The sequence below is a fragment of the Hippoglossus hippoglossus genome, chromosome 3, assembly GCF_009819705.1.
Source record: "Hippoglossus hippoglossus isolate fHipHip1 chromosome 3, fHipHip1.pri, whole genome shotgun sequence".
Classification (NCBI taxonomy): domain Eukaryota; kingdom Metazoa; phylum Chordata; class Actinopteri; order Pleuronectiformes; family Pleuronectidae; genus Hippoglossus; species Hippoglossus hippoglossus.
In genome coordinates, this window is record NC_047153.1 from 2750656 (window position 1) to 2765744 (window position 15089).

At 43.3% G+C, this 15089-nt stretch overlaps 2 protein-coding genes across 2 annotated transcripts in view; both read right to left on the reverse strand.

Annotated features, from left to right (window-relative positions):
• Positions 1–6491, reverse strand: part of otog (otogelin) — a 48795-nt gene extending 42304 nt beyond the window's left edge. Inside the window, exons 1-6 of the mRNA XM_034570193.1 lie at positions 6360–6491; positions 6075–6132; positions 5180–5237; positions 1885–2953; positions 519–620; positions 272–429 (exon numbers count right to left, since the gene is read on the reverse strand). Coding sequence (XP_034426084.1) covers positions 272–429; positions 519–620; positions 1885–2953; positions 5180–5237; positions 6075–6132; positions 6360–6438 — 1524 coding nt within the window. The 5' untranslated portion in view covers positions 6439–6491. The remainder of the gene's footprint in view (positions 1–271; positions 430–518; positions 621–1884; positions 2954–5179; positions 5238–6074; positions 6133–6359) is intronic.
• A 3505-nt stretch (positions 6492–9996) lies between these two features.
• On the reverse strand, positions 9997–13892 carry aph1b (APH1B gamma secretase subunit). The gene is made up of 6 exons (XM_034569659.1): positions 13613–13892; positions 12167–12337; positions 11571–11644; positions 11128–11250; positions 10828–10955; positions 9997–10654 (listed from the first exon to the last, which is right to left on the reverse strand). The coding sequence occupies exons 1-6, from the start codon at positions 13723–13725 to the stop codon at positions 10487–10489; spliced, it is 777 nt and encodes a 258-aa protein (XP_034425550.1). The 5' UTR covers positions 13726–13892; the 3' UTR covers positions 9997–10486.
• Positions 13893–15089: the final 1197 nt, after the last annotated feature.

Genomic DNA, 15089 nt, shown 5'->3' on the forward strand with positions numbered 1-15089 from the left:
CGGCTTCTGTGTCCGCCGCCTTTTCAGGAGAACAAAGTCACAGTCTGTTGCAGATGCTTTCAGGGGATTGTGGGTAATTGCAGTATTTAATGGTAATTGACTCTAATAACCAGATAGCTTTCACTAATCTTCAGAGCAAATCTTTTCCTCGGGCTCTGGAGCAGGAGTCCAAACTCTCCTCGGCTGGACGGAGGCGTGGAAGCGGAACCCTCGGGGCAGCTTCTGGTCGGGGGGATTTATTTTGTCCTGGTGCTGGTGAGTCTGAACTGACCTGGACGACGATGCCGGCCTGAGCGGTTTCCTCGCAGTCCCTCAGCAGAGTGTAGGTGCAGCGGCCGGGGAAGTAGAAGTAAAGGCCGTCGAAGGTCTCGAAGTTGTACTGACCCCACGTCCTGCAGGTCATCTCCCTTTCGAAGCCGGGGTTCGGGACTGAGTCACAGGGGACAAGAGGACGGCGTTGGTTTGACACTGAGTCAAATGGGTTTTAAAAAAAGACGAACATCAGGTGTGTGGTTTACCAGTTTGACATCTGTGGCCAGTGGCCTGATACAAGCTGCAGTCACATGACTCCGACTGGACGCACTGACCTCCGTTCAGACAGGGAAACTCACACGGCTCCGCTGAGAGAAAACCAACAAATACACAATTACAACACAAAACAGGGAATTACTTTCATCATTTATCAATTTCAAACACTGATATCAGGCTGACAAATGTCCAGGGGCCCAGACCCCCCGACCCCCAGACCCCCAGGAGCTCAAAAACTCAGTAGTGCCATTCCATAAAACTTCACTACATCCGACAACTATTTGCTCTAAATATCAACTGATTGTTCAGCAAACAAAATGTCAGCAAATAGCGAATCAACATATTAACATATTCTAATTAAACTGCAAACGTTGTTGAGTTCACTGTCAGAGAAAACTGCGAAATTAGCAGATATTGACGAATATTAAGGAAGGTGTTCCCAGTGGAGTTTAATCAATTATGAAAATTGTTGAAAATTAATTTAATGTAATTTGACAAATTCATGGATCAACTCATCCTTTCAGCTTCGGTTTCTGGACGCCTGAATAGTGGGAGCTAAAAAATAACAATGATTATATCTGTATTTATAAAGCACTTCTCCAAACTAAGTTACAAAGTGCTTCACAATAAAAAAAAAAACACATAAAAAATATATACATAAAAGAATAAAAATACTAAACAGACATTGAACCCTAACCTCGGGGGATGTGGTACGATAAAGGTTTGGTTAAGCTTTGACTTAAGGGAAGACCAACTACATATTTATACCCTGAGTCCCAAAGTCGGCTACTCCAGCGTTTCCGTACGCACATGCTCGGAACCGCTGAATCACGTGACCGCCTTTGAGAATCAACAGGTCACGTCTGTAGGTACCATCTGTCTGCCCCGCCCCCAACTGAACGCACCGCCGAGCACCGAACGTCCTGCGGTAACACCATCTGCTCAGCGGGCTTCCTGCTCGTCGGCCCGCTGAGCCACGTCCCACACAAGCACAGGTACGATAACGACTGCGACATAAACACTGTGTCCCTGCTGTTCAGTCCGTCAGGGGAAAACAGAGGCCTCGCTTGTTGCTCAGTTTGAACCACAGACATAACGCAGCTGCCTGGCGGCTGACCGCAGTATTGGCCATATATCCCCCCTCCTCCATGTTAGTGGATGGGACACGGGTGAAACTAAGGTGTCGTGGTGCAAATTTCTAAAAAGAAGTCTGCCTACTCAAATGATATGGATTTAACGCGGGGCTTTTGTTGCCCCTGAGGGTTGAGGGGCCCTTGGGCACTTTCATGGCCTGGTTGGTAGTTTGGCCTCGTTCACGCTGCATCACGTGGACAATATCAACTTTTGTAAACTCACCTGGACTCAGACGAATCGACGACCTCAGGGCCTCCTTCACTTGCCTGGTGATGAGTGAAATATTAACCGGGCGCTCGTCTGGGGCGAAGGCTCCGTTGACTGGTGACTCCGAGGTGTTTGATGAATCTGAGCCAGTCAGTGATTGGTCAGGAGGTGTTGCATTGGACCGTGATTGGTTATGAGACGTTAAGCTGTACGATGACAGGTGGGGAGAAGTTTCTGAGCTGGCTATGAAATTATTGTCCGACACTATAGAGGTTAATGATTGGTCAGGAGATGATTGATTTGATGCTTTTGCGCCAGTTGTTGATTGGCTCGGTGGTGTTTGGCTTGGTGGTGATTGGATGGGTTTCACAGAGCTGACTGCTGAATGGTCAGATAAGGTGATGGGTGGTGCATTGTTAACTGGTGACTGACTCACTGATATTACGGTTGGTGGTGATTGGCTGGCTGGTGTTGTGGTTGCTGTTGATTGGCTGGCTGGTGTTGTGGTTGTTGGTGATTGGCTAGCTCGTACTTCAGAGGTAGCCGATTGGCTATTCGGTATTGTCCTGGTTGGTATTTGGCTGGCTGTTGTACTGCCTGATGATTTTCTGGCTGATGCCGTACTTGTTGGTGATTGGCTGGGTGGCGTTGTTCTGCTTGGAGATTGGCTGGTTGGTACTGTGGTGGCTGCTGATTGGCTATGTTCTATCTCTGTTGGGGGTTGGCTGGATGGTGTTGAGCTAATTGGTGATTTAACAGGTGATGGTGTTCTGCTTTGCGATTGGCTGGTTGGTACTGTGGGGGTTGGTGATTGGTTTGGTAATGTTGTTGCAGATTTGCTGATTGGTGCTGAGTTGGTTTGGGATTGGTTGTATAGTGATGTGTTGCCTGGTGATTGGCTGGATGATCCTGTTCTTGATGAACTAATTGGTGCAGACGACTGGTCAGAGCCGAGTGTCCATGAGGGCGTCGGCGTCCTCTCTGTGCTGGAGGACGTCTGGTTGGACGCGGCGGTCCGGCTGACCGATGCACGGCTGGAGGATGAGGTGTTGTTTTCTAGCGCAGCAGCTTTGGTCTGGAGGTTCTACAAGGAAAAGAAATCATCAACAGGTATTTCATGCAGCTGCTGTGACCATTCAACCAAATATATTAAATCTGACGCAGCAAAGCAAAGTCCCTGTCGCCCAATCTGATTCTTTTAATTAATTCCACGACTTTCATATCTTATCAAGCTCTGCTCTCGGGTGACAGATTAATTAAGATTTGATTAAAAATGTAGGGACGCCTGCAACTTTTGTTCGGTGCAAAAGAAATTCCTCCCGGACTTACGCAACTTTTTTGCCAAACCACAGTCCTGACTGGTGAGGACGGAAACGGGGGCGACGGTGGGAAAAGACGAGGCCGAAGAGAAAAGACCTGTCATCCTGTCTTCATTAATGACTCCTCTGTGACTGCTCAACACCGCTTTCCCATCCAGGTCGACGAACCACACCCACTCCGCACCCCCTCCCCCGTGTGTTCTGGATGATCTCTGTTGTATGAGACATGCATCGAGTCGGCTGTTGAACTAAAGTGGGAACTCTCCCTGCAGATCAGAGTTACTGAGCTGCAGAAACAGGTTGTGCAAGCTGCCTCAGAATAATACAACTTTAAGGGAAATATTCTGTATATTTTGTTAGAAAATATACAGTAACAGCAGCTTTGGTTTAAAAGTACTTCCCTTCTTGGTTTGTCTGTTATCTCGCTGAGTGAGGATGAGTCCTAATGTGTTCTTGTCTCTTTAATGTGATGTATTTGTATATGTTTTTGTGCTGGATCAGTCATTGTGTGTTTTCTGCAGTGTACATGCAGGCCACACATATGTTTTATCTATTTTACATTTGATTGATTCTTTAACTTGTATTGTGATATAAAATTGTGGCATCCGTGGAACTTTGTTTCCGCACTTTGAGCCTCCCCTGGATTCCTGAGCTCTGATACCAGAGGGTGTTATAGCGACATGTGGGAACGCAGCAGATGGCAAGTGGGTTCAAAGGGTTTGTAACTATGAATTATTAATCACTGATCAGTTTCAGAGTAGATATCTGAACAGAGCTGGTTGAACACGAACACAGAGTCGACCCAGATGTCAGGATAGTGATTGAGATCTGACATGAGATACATCCGCCCTCTTCTACCTGCGGGACCTGTGACCGGTTGCTGCTATTTGCTTTGTTTGTTGTGCAGCTCTTATATTCGGGAGCGGATTCTCACGCCTCTCTGAGCCAAAGCGAAGCCGCACAAAGGCAGCGGCCACATTCAGGCTGATTCAGGCTCCGATAGAGGACGAGGGAGACAACAGAGCAGCTACTGTATAGCCCAGCTGGGACTCCGTCACATGTGTGTCTCTGAGCGGGAGGGAGGACGTGGCCATGAGCAAATTTTACTTTTGCACTTTGAAGAGTTAAATCCAAAGGGATTAAAGCACATGATCAGTTTGTGTATGTTTATGTGTCATGGGACATGTTCTGTTTTTGTATAGAAAATGGAGATACAGATATTTCACAGACACTTGGATCAGGAGCTTTGCATTCACTCACACTTTCATGCAGAGCTTCTACACACAGCATCTTTTCTGTCACACACCATTCTTACACTTTCGGCACAGACGTCAGGGGAAATGCTTGGAGCCAGGGATCGAACCAGCAACACCCTGGTCAGTGGTTCGCCCTCTCTATCACCTGAACCACTTCCGCCCCAGGACAGTACGAAACACACAGATTTGAACTGAATTATAAAATAAATTTGTAGTTATTATTTAAACTAATTCATTTTAGTTTCTGAAAACCTGCACCTAGATTGTAACCATCACTTTTATTTGAATTATTTAAATATATATATTACTGTTCATCTTATACAAGCATAAAGTGAAAATATTGGAAATCCATACTGGAAATAAATAAACATTGGGTCAGGGCTGGACAATAGAATAAAATCAATAATTATTGGAATATATCATTTTCAACAATAGGAATTTCTTTGAAAGGCTAATATATCGATAAAATGCGTATACATTGTGTTTGCTGATAATTAACTGTTTATGAAGCAGAGTTTAAAACAACAAATTTCCCTCAGAAGCATGAACGAAACGTGAAAGAAATAATAATGTGATATTTATCTTATCGCCCTACATCGTTTAAAATCTTTTTTCTCAGGTCTGTGTATTATTGTGAGCGTTGCAGATAATGTTTGTGTGTGTGTGTGTGTGTGTGATCTGAGGTTGTGTGTTTGCCGTCTGATCAGCGCCATCAGCATCAGTGCTCAGTCCTACCTGCCCTCCCTGGGAAGCGGTGTCCCATTTCTGCTGCTTTATCCTGCTGCTCCCGCTGCTGGGACAGAGGGAACAAGGGGAGGTTTGTTCACTGCTGCAGGTCCCCCCCCCCCCCCCCCCCCCCCGCACACCACAAACCACCACACTGGACACCACCAACCCACCAACCCACCAACCCACCAACCAACAAGAAATTAAATAAATATCAACCAAATACAGTCTGCTGCTCTAAATACGACTGGTACAAAACTAATAAATCAAAGTTACGACAAGGGATGAAACCGACATTTGTTCTATTTAACAATTTGTCTGAGATTGAATCAATTAAAGTATCAAAAGTGAAGAAATGCTCTCTTGAATTTTCCTGAAGTCCAAGCTGACATATTCAAGTTGCTTGTTCTGTGTTCGCAACTGTTCAAAAGTCAAATCACTTTTTTTTAAAGACCACAGAAGATGGATTTTAATCAGTTTTGCTTTAAATATTCACTCACAGCTCAATTTAAATTCTAACATATGTGAATAACCATTTAATAACAGGAAATTCAGTAAACAGTACTGTGCAAAAGTTCGAGTGACTTTAGATTATGATCCATCACTCGAGATCATCAATGAGGAGTCTGCAGATGATCTGATCTCAGCATCATGGAGTCAGTCTGAGATCCTCACAGGAGACAGATGGACAACGTCAGGTTCTCTGAGATGATCTGAACAAACTCCCCGTCGAGAACCTTGACTGTATTTTATATGAAGTTATTCATATTGATTCATTATTTTTGAAGCATCCTCAATTACCTCAAACTTTTGCACAGCACGTGCTTATTTACTTATAATATAATAATTAATGATGAAGATATAAAAAAAGTTTACGTCTAAAATAAAAGTTAAAAAAACTCACTTATTCACTTCATCCCATTTAGAGATGTTCACTCTGTCAACAGCCCAGGAAAGATGAGCTGGAATCAAACAGAATAAACAGACCAACACACTTATAATGGAGAAACCTATTTACTACAATTTAAACCAATTTCACTTCGGATTCAGCGAACTTCAAACAGCAGAGGAGACACAGAAGGCCGAGAAACACGTCTTCAGAGAGGAGAGGAGACTCCGAGCTGCAGCAGGATCTTCATCAGTGGTGTCAGCGTGTGTTCTCCTCTTCCTCTCATCTCCCCTGACTCACCTTGATAGATGAGGACCAGATACACAGCTGACACGCGGAGGAGCCTCTTCCAGCCTCGTGTCAGCGGATAAGGATCCATGTGTCGGTCCTGGCTCAGTTCTGTGTGGACAGCATCACCCGGTGAAAACCCTCCGCAGCTTCCTGCTGCTCCACCCGCATCTCCCCCCGGCGGCCCGGCGCGCGCCTCAAGAACCAAGCCACCTGCTCATTAGCATAAAATATGCGCGCGTGGGCGGGGCCTGGGGCAGGTGTGCTGCTGCCGCTGCTGCGCGAGGGGGACGATGACGTGACCGGAAACCAGAGATCAGAGCGGCACGTGGAGCTAAAGAGACTTTTATCAGAAGTTAAAATAAGAGTTAAAGTTGAATTAAACATGATGAAACTCAATGAGAGGACAACGTGTGCAGGGGCCATGTGAAACTGCGCCACCTTGTGCTCCAGAGGCAGTTGTGCATCACATCAGGTCAAAGGGATAGGTCAACCAAAAATGAAACTTCCCTCATTATCTACTCAACACTATGATGGTGGGGGGGAGGGGATAATAAGTGAATCCTCATTTTTGGGTGAACTATCCCTTCAAGTACATTTATTCCGCTGATTTCTTGAGTCTTAAGCCTGAAGTTACTGGACAATTTAAGATTTTAAATACAAAACATGTGACCTCCTTTGAAATGATGATGCACTCGTCATATCAGGTGATTTCAGTTTATGTTTTTCTTTCTGAAAACAAGTGAGAAGTTCCACCGCTGAAGTCATTAGTCTGTTTTTTCTTGTATTTTTCCATTTCGATTTATCATCGTTATTTTGAGAGCTTATTAATCGACAGACCAGAGTGAGCTGTATTACATCATCTGTTGTAGTTCTTCACCTGAAATGAAGTGAAATCACATATTATCACCAACATGTCGTGATGTGGTCTGACACCAGATCAGCGGCTACAATACAGAAAATAAAGCAAACTCTTGTTTCAAGATGCAGTCCTTCAATCTTCAGACTCTTTTTTTAGGATTTTGTTAGAAGCTCTGTACTTTTACTTCAGCGAGGTTTAAATTCAAGACTTTTACTTGTACTGGATTATATTTGTATTGCTGCATTACACTTGTAAATGAATTAAGGATTTGAAGATGTGACAGAAAGTTTTTTTTCCATCTTTGAATCATCACATTTTTGTCTGAACCAGCTGAGGCATAAAATCTAAATTATTATATGATTATTATACTCAATATTATGCGAAAAATATATTTTTTAATTAAGTATGATTTAATTTACGACATTAACATTAAAAACTTTTGAATAAAAAATATAAAATGAGATAAAGTAATTTCTGCAGCAGCGTTTTTCATGCAAACTTCTGCTTTTGTGCAATTACTCAATATTAATGCATGATAAGTATGATTACATTTGTGAGAACATTAACATGAAAAACTACAATTATATTCAAAAATATAAAAATGAAATAAAAGGTGTAAAGTTAACTGAAAGATTGAAGTTTGCAACACATGAAGTTATTCACCTGACGGATTCTAATCATTTTATTCAACAGGTTCTAAGTTGCTCATTATGGATTAAAGTAAGATACAATATAATTTCTGGCGTTCATCATTTCAGTTATTTACAATATGTGAACTGAGCATTATTCTACGAGTTGTTCCACAGTGAATCCCCGACTCTGGTTTCCTTTGTGTGTCTCTCCTCCGTCTGCTGCTCAGACCGTGACGACCCGACTTGACCCCGAACACATGACCCTCTGATAGAGACCAGGAAACACTAAACTCAGGAGAACAAACCTTGGATATTACTGAGGTGACCCCACAGTCACCCGCCTTGTATTTGCATGTGAAAGTCTGGTTTTCCACAGAGGAAGCGCTTCCTGTGTCCATCCGCTTGTCCGTACGTCCGTCCGGGTGAAAAGGCCTTTGACTGACTGCAGCCCTCAGAGGCCCCAGCAGGTTTTGTGTGGCCGAGTCAGGAGGTGTCACCTTTCATAAATGGACTCTGAGCAGGACGAGGGAGGAGGTGCTTTCTGTCTCCCCCCTCCACTCCTCCAGTTTCTTGTCTGCACATACGTGAAAGCATCTCTCTGAGACACACCAGACATCAGGTACGCTTGCACATGAACATGCACTGTTAACGTGGCACCTGCTTTGTGCCCTGCAGACTTAAAGGTCCCACAAAACTCACGATAGTTTTTCTTTAGAGGAGACCTATTCAAGTCAAAAACGTATATTTAAAATGTTTACATGCTCTAGTTTTCCAAAAACATGGCATACTAACACCGTAGTAACCGTCCAGACAGTACTATGTGTACGACACATTAATGACAGTAGTAAAACTACAGCTTTAACTATCATTGATTTCAAAGTTGCAACTTCCGACTCGGAGGTCGGTAATTCCGAGTTGTAATGAAATAAAACTACAAAGGCTGAATCAACACTTCTCAATTTATTTTGTTTACATTGCTTTATAGGCTCAGGTGTACCTAATAATCTGGCAGGTGAGTGACAGCCTCTTCTCTACGTGTGTGAAAAACTCAAATTTGATTCTGTTTAGAGTGAAGCGTTTGGCCGAAGCCGTAGAAAAACACACACACAGCACGCAAAAGATTATTTACATCTTTAACTCGCCGCTAACATCCATCGTCCATCCTGGTGAAACACAGCCGACAGGGATCTGTACAAAATGTCCAAGTGGCTCAACAAGAACAACAGGCGCAAAGAAAAACATTCATCTTGCAGAATTTCTAAAACGTTGTTGGACATGGTTCAGATTTTCTCCTGCACTCGTCCACAAACAAGTAGAACAAAAAAAAAAAAAGCCGACAAAGACATTGAACATTTAAAGAACAGTGAATCCGTCCTTCAGCCCACGGACGTTAAATAAAGATGGACGACATGACGCCTTCCAAAAGAAAAGCTACAGAGCCTCGTGCTCCCCTGGTGGCTGCCTGGAGTATAGCTCATAAATCCCTCCTCACCGTTACCAGTTGGGACATGGAACAAAATAAAGCATCACAGTACACGTCAGATGTTTCTCAGTCATTTTAGGTTTTTCTTATCACAACGATGCTTGTTCGAGTGTTTCTGATAAGTTTTGTTTTAGTTAGTTATTTGGTGACATTACAAAAGGGTGATTGACAGTTGAGATTGGACTCTATATCGTGGCTCCACTCCCGGATCGCTGCTGCACGTCATCCATCGTTATTTAAGTCTCAGCTTCAGCCTGATTGAGTTCTCATTCATGAGTTTGCAGCGCTGAAAAGAAAACGGACACGATTCATAAAATCTATAACGATACCGAGAGTTTAACTCGACTCAAGTACGTTGAGATATGATTTAAGTGGCTTAATGTGCAGCGACAGTTTCTGCTTCAGAGCGTTTTAAAAAGGTCAGATTTGAATTTCGGATCAGTGTTGATTTGATAATCTCTCCTCCGCTTGTCTTTCGTTCGGCCTCAGCGTCAGTTTGAGCCGCTCGTCCCTCAGGATGGAAACAGCAGTGAGACACAAACTGAATTTGTTTACATGAAAAGCGTTTAACAAATGGTGCATTAAGCAAACTAGAAACTGTGATATTTGTTTGAGACATAAATCACTTTATGTGATGAGGAGGAATAAAGTTGATTTACCACAACAAGTCATGAAGGCGTAATTTATGTCTCGAAGACTAACTGGACTCACTGGGTGAAGATTAACAGCAGTCAAAGGCAACTTCTCACAGACTAAAGATGGTTCATCACAACTTGAAAAAAAAAAGATTAAAACTTCCCACTATCTACACATCAGGGAATGCATCAATATTTACAGATGAATGATTAAATCCTCTCTTAGAAAGATTTAACGCTTCAGAAAAGCTGAAAACATTCAAGAATGTGAAGTCTCTGACATCAAATATGTTTTGTAGGTTTGTTCATCTGTTTCTTTTTAGAGCATCAGGTGACAAACACTGGGACACAATTAATATTTAGTAAAACCGCATTTTAAATCAAACTGAGCCTCAGAGCTGTTTTTACTCTTTATAACGACCTCTCAGGTGAAACTACCACAGCGCTCTGCTCAGTGCTTGTGTGTGTGTACGTGTGAACTTGGGGGTCTTTGGGATAGAGTCCTGCACGCTGCCTGGCGTGCTGCGTTATCTCGGCCGGTGGTTGGCGAGCAGGAAGTCCTTGTCTTTGCAGGTGAGGCAGAGTTTGAGGTTCCTGAGTGAGCCCCCCGCTGCGTAGAACGCCCAGACGCCCATCAGGAACAAGATAACGTAGGTGGGGAGGAGGCTGGCGACGTACTCCGGGTTCTGGAAGGTCTGCGAGAGGAGACGAGGAACGGAAATCAACACAGAACTTGAAGATACATCCATCCTCATCAGTGTTACATCAATGTCAATGGGAGCCTGACCAACAACAGCAAATATTTGACACACAGGACATTACAGCACCAACCCTCACCCTACTGAACCAAACCATCGGCGACACTCACCAGACAAGACACCACAAGGTGACTGACGACGACCGCAGCCACCGCCCACCACCGCTGCTTCTCACAGGCGTCAAAGAAGACGACGCCCCAGAACATGTGAAGGAGGATGATGGCCATGGTCATGAAGGCTGAAATAAGAAAAGTGTTGGTTCTCATCAAACTCACGAAACTGCTGCAACAACTTCCTGAACCGGGCTCATCGAACGTCTGTTACTGGATTTAACTTTGTGCAGGTACAGGGAAATATGTCCATCTGAAAATCTGATTTCATTTTGAAGTAGGACACGTGGGAATCGGTACCTGAGGACAGGAAGTAATGCTGCGAGTCACCGTGGATCCCAATAGTCCCCGGCCCCACAGAGTCAGCCAGGATGTTCACCACAGAGAAGGCTCCACTCATGAAGCCAAACCCAAGGCCGGACACTGAGATAAAAGAAAGAGGTGGAAACTGACCAATCAACAGATGAATGCAAGAGCTAAACAAAAACCTCAATGTTCAGTGTGAAACCTACTCCAATGTGTTTTGCATAGATTCAATGTTAAAGTTTAAGTAATTGCACATTAACTTAATATTTCAGTTTCATCGGAAGTACAACTGTGTTCTTCCTCCTACGAACACAAAGCTTTTCCAAATACCGACATGATTTTCCAGAGCTGCAAAAAGTCAGTGGCGAGTGAAATAGTAGATTGTGATATCAAGTGCAGCACAGAGACTGTGTGTATTTGCTGCAGGCTAACTGTACCGTATGCCAGCTGTTGTATGGAGATGGGCATGGTCTCCTCCTGACTGAGAGTGAGGAGGCCTTCATTCGCTTTCCTGCAGGATCACACACACACCCAAGAGCCTTAGTTCCGCGGTAAACAAGAGCATGAATAGTAGATGTGTGTCAGTGATTGGAAGATGATATGAGCCACAACAATGAGCCGCGAATAGAAAAAGGACAAGAGATGGGAAAATGGGACAAAGTGCGACAGACCGACGACAGAGCAAGTAAACACGCTGGAGCATGTGATGGAGACGATTAGGACAAGTTCTGAGGTTAGTTTCTATCTGTGAAATCTGTCAGATAACTTCACTTCTTTATTCTTTCAAACCTTTCAACCGACATTGTGTCTTAGGGTTCAGATTTCTGAGCTTTGACAAAGACACAAAGCTCCACCTGAGCTTAAAAGCATTAAAGGTCATATGTGTGATATTTACTGTCACATTTCGCACCTGAAAAAGAAATGAAGTAAAGAACTAAAACGAAACATTCAAGATGGACTGAGAAGACGGATCCTGATCCTCTTCAGCTTCAGTTTGCGCTACGTGTTTAAAAAGCATCACTCAGTGACTCACTTCAGCAGCTTGTAGTAACCGAAGCGGAAGGTTTCCTGCAGCAGGACGGACAGCACCACGCCGAAGATGAGGAGACCTTTCTGCTGCGCCGCACTTTCCTTGTTACTGATCTGAACCGAGATGAACCAGACCAGGGAGGACAGCAGCAGAGACACCAGCCAGAAAAACGCCCTGTCAGGAGAAGATAAACATTTAGTTAGTAGTTCAAAAGCTCAGTAACAGGTGGGTAGGACATTATGGCACATAAGGATATTTCTGAATGTTTTTAGTTTCCTGATATCGGTTCTACTCATATTTTCAAGATGGTGCTACTTTCTATCTTGACTTCTTTATGTTTTCTTAAACCTGAAAGCCCCACGAATAACTGAATGTGGATTAATAAGAATGTAAATGTGGATCAACAAATAAAACACACCCTAAAAAGATCGGATTTTAAATTCAGGTGGATTTTCATCATCATGTTTGGTTAAAAAACTAAGTTCAGAGTACTTCTGTGAAATGTGAGTACAAGTATCATGACGGTAGCTTCACTGCAGTGAGGTGTTAGTACGTGTAGGTGAGGTGTTAGTACGTGTAGGTGAGGTGTTAGTACGTGTAGTGTTAGTACGTGTAGGTGAGGTGTTAGTACGTGTAGGTGAGGTGATAGTACGTGTAGGTGAGGTGTTAGTACGTGTAGGTGAGGTGTTAGTACGTGTAGTGTTAGTACGTGTAGGTGAGGTGTTAGTACGTGTAGGTGAGGTGTTAGTACGTGTAGTGTTAGTACGTGTAGGTGAGGTGTTAGTACGTGTAGGTGAGGTGATAGTACGTGTAGGTGAGGTGTTAGTACGTGTAGGTGAGGTGTTAGTACGTGTAGTGTTAGTACGTGTAGGTGAGGTGTTAGTACGTGTAGGTGAGGTGTTAGTACGTGTAGTGTTAGTACGTGTAGGTGAGGTGTTAGTACGTGTAGTGTTAGTACGTGTAGGTGAGGTGATAGTACGTGTAGGTGAGGTGTTAGTACGTGTAGGTGAGGTGATAGTACGTGTAGGTGAGGTGATAGTACGTGTAGGTGAGGTGTTAGTACGTGTAGGTGAGGTGTTAGTACGTGTAGGTGAGGTGTTAGTACGTGTAGGTGAGGTGTTAGTACGTGTAGGTGAGGTGTTAGTACGTGCAGGTGAGCTGTGAACCAGTGAGTGAGGAGGGAACCATTTCATACTAGTTATAAAGCACGAGTAGCTAAAAGTGCGGGTTGTCCGACAATGGAAATAGCACCGAAGTTAGCACGCTAGCTGTGGATGCGTGCTAGCTATCATGCTAGCTGGGCTACATGTCGTGTTTTTATCGTCACTAAACACGTCGACAGATCCGGGTTGACTCCGCTGCGATGGAGGAACGTTCCCTCATGGTTCCCTCTGGTTCCCTCTGGTTCCCCCTGGTTCCCTCGTGGTGCTTTTAGGTTAAAACTCTCACCCGGCGATGAGGAAAATGACCCGGAGCGGCTCCCGGGCGATGGTGAAGAGGAACAGAGCGATGGCGGGGCCGAAGGCGATGAAGGTGCAGCCGAAGAACACCGACGCCGTCATTTTGTGTCTTTGCGGTGAAACCAGCGGCGAAGTGACGCGTCTCCTCTTCCTGCGCAGAGATTTACTTCACGGATAAATGTGTTTAAATGTAAATAAAGCGAAGCTGCTTCCGGTCGTCGCTTCACTTCTGGTCAGCCAGGCGTCATGTGACCGTCTTCTTCTGATCCGGGGTTTGCCGGCAGCCGGAGGTCGTCCGTGTTTCATCACTGCCCCCTGCTGGTTCACGTTGTGAACAACACCCTGAGCACTTTATTAGGAACAGCAGCCTGGTGATGTTTGAAGCCTCAGTTTGATCTCAAAACTTTCCTTTGAGATTTTATTCAATAACTTCCATGTTATCGTTATAATACCACATTTATGTCACATGGAGAATGGGTTTAATACCTGCACCCTGATCTGTGGACGTCTCACACACGAGGGCAATACAACAATATTTCACTATTCAGATTAAGTGTATTATTTGTGATTATTTTTATTTGCACATATCTTGTTTACTGAGAAGTATTATTTTTTCATCGTTCATTTAATTTTCTACATACACATGTTATTCTATTACAATAGAATACAACTTTTTATTGTAATTGTGTCTTCTATAACTTCACTTATTTACTATTCTAAACTCACTATTTTTAATGGAACTTCGATGCAATACAGTTTTTCTACTGGTGAAAATAAACATCTTGAATATTGAATAAGTTAAATGATCATATCTTGATAAATGACTCACCTTAATGTTTAACTTTAGTGCTTCTTATATTTGACAACTATATTTATATATAACTACATATATATTTTCAAATCAAAATGTGTAATACAGTGTCTCAAGGAGGATAAATCCCTTTATTTTGTATATTAACAGACCTGGTGACTGTGCGACCACTGAAGTTCATTGATTCTTATTGTCTTGTTTATGAATCCACCTTTTTAAAAATCCATACAAAATAAAATTAAAAATCACTTAATTCTAATGTTTCCAAAACTTATTAAATAATAACAATGATAATAGTATGAATTTTAATAACTTCTTTCTTTAACTGCACAATTTTCCTCTTATTTTCTATCCTGAAATTTATCATTTCTTCTCATGATTTCTCAGATTATCAATATGAAACACACAATCACACCCCAGGATTTATTTCTTTTAGCATTTACACAAACTGTGTAAGGTTCAACCTCCCTCAAACTACATTTGTGTATCAACACTCCCCCCCCTGAAAATATTCATATGGTTTTAAGGAATTATTAAGTTATTTTGCCAATGGGCGTGGCAAAATAACTGACTAGCGCCCCCTAAAGGGCAGCCCCGACACCACGATTGGCCGACATGTACAAAAATCGATGGGGACATGTGTCTTTTCATAACA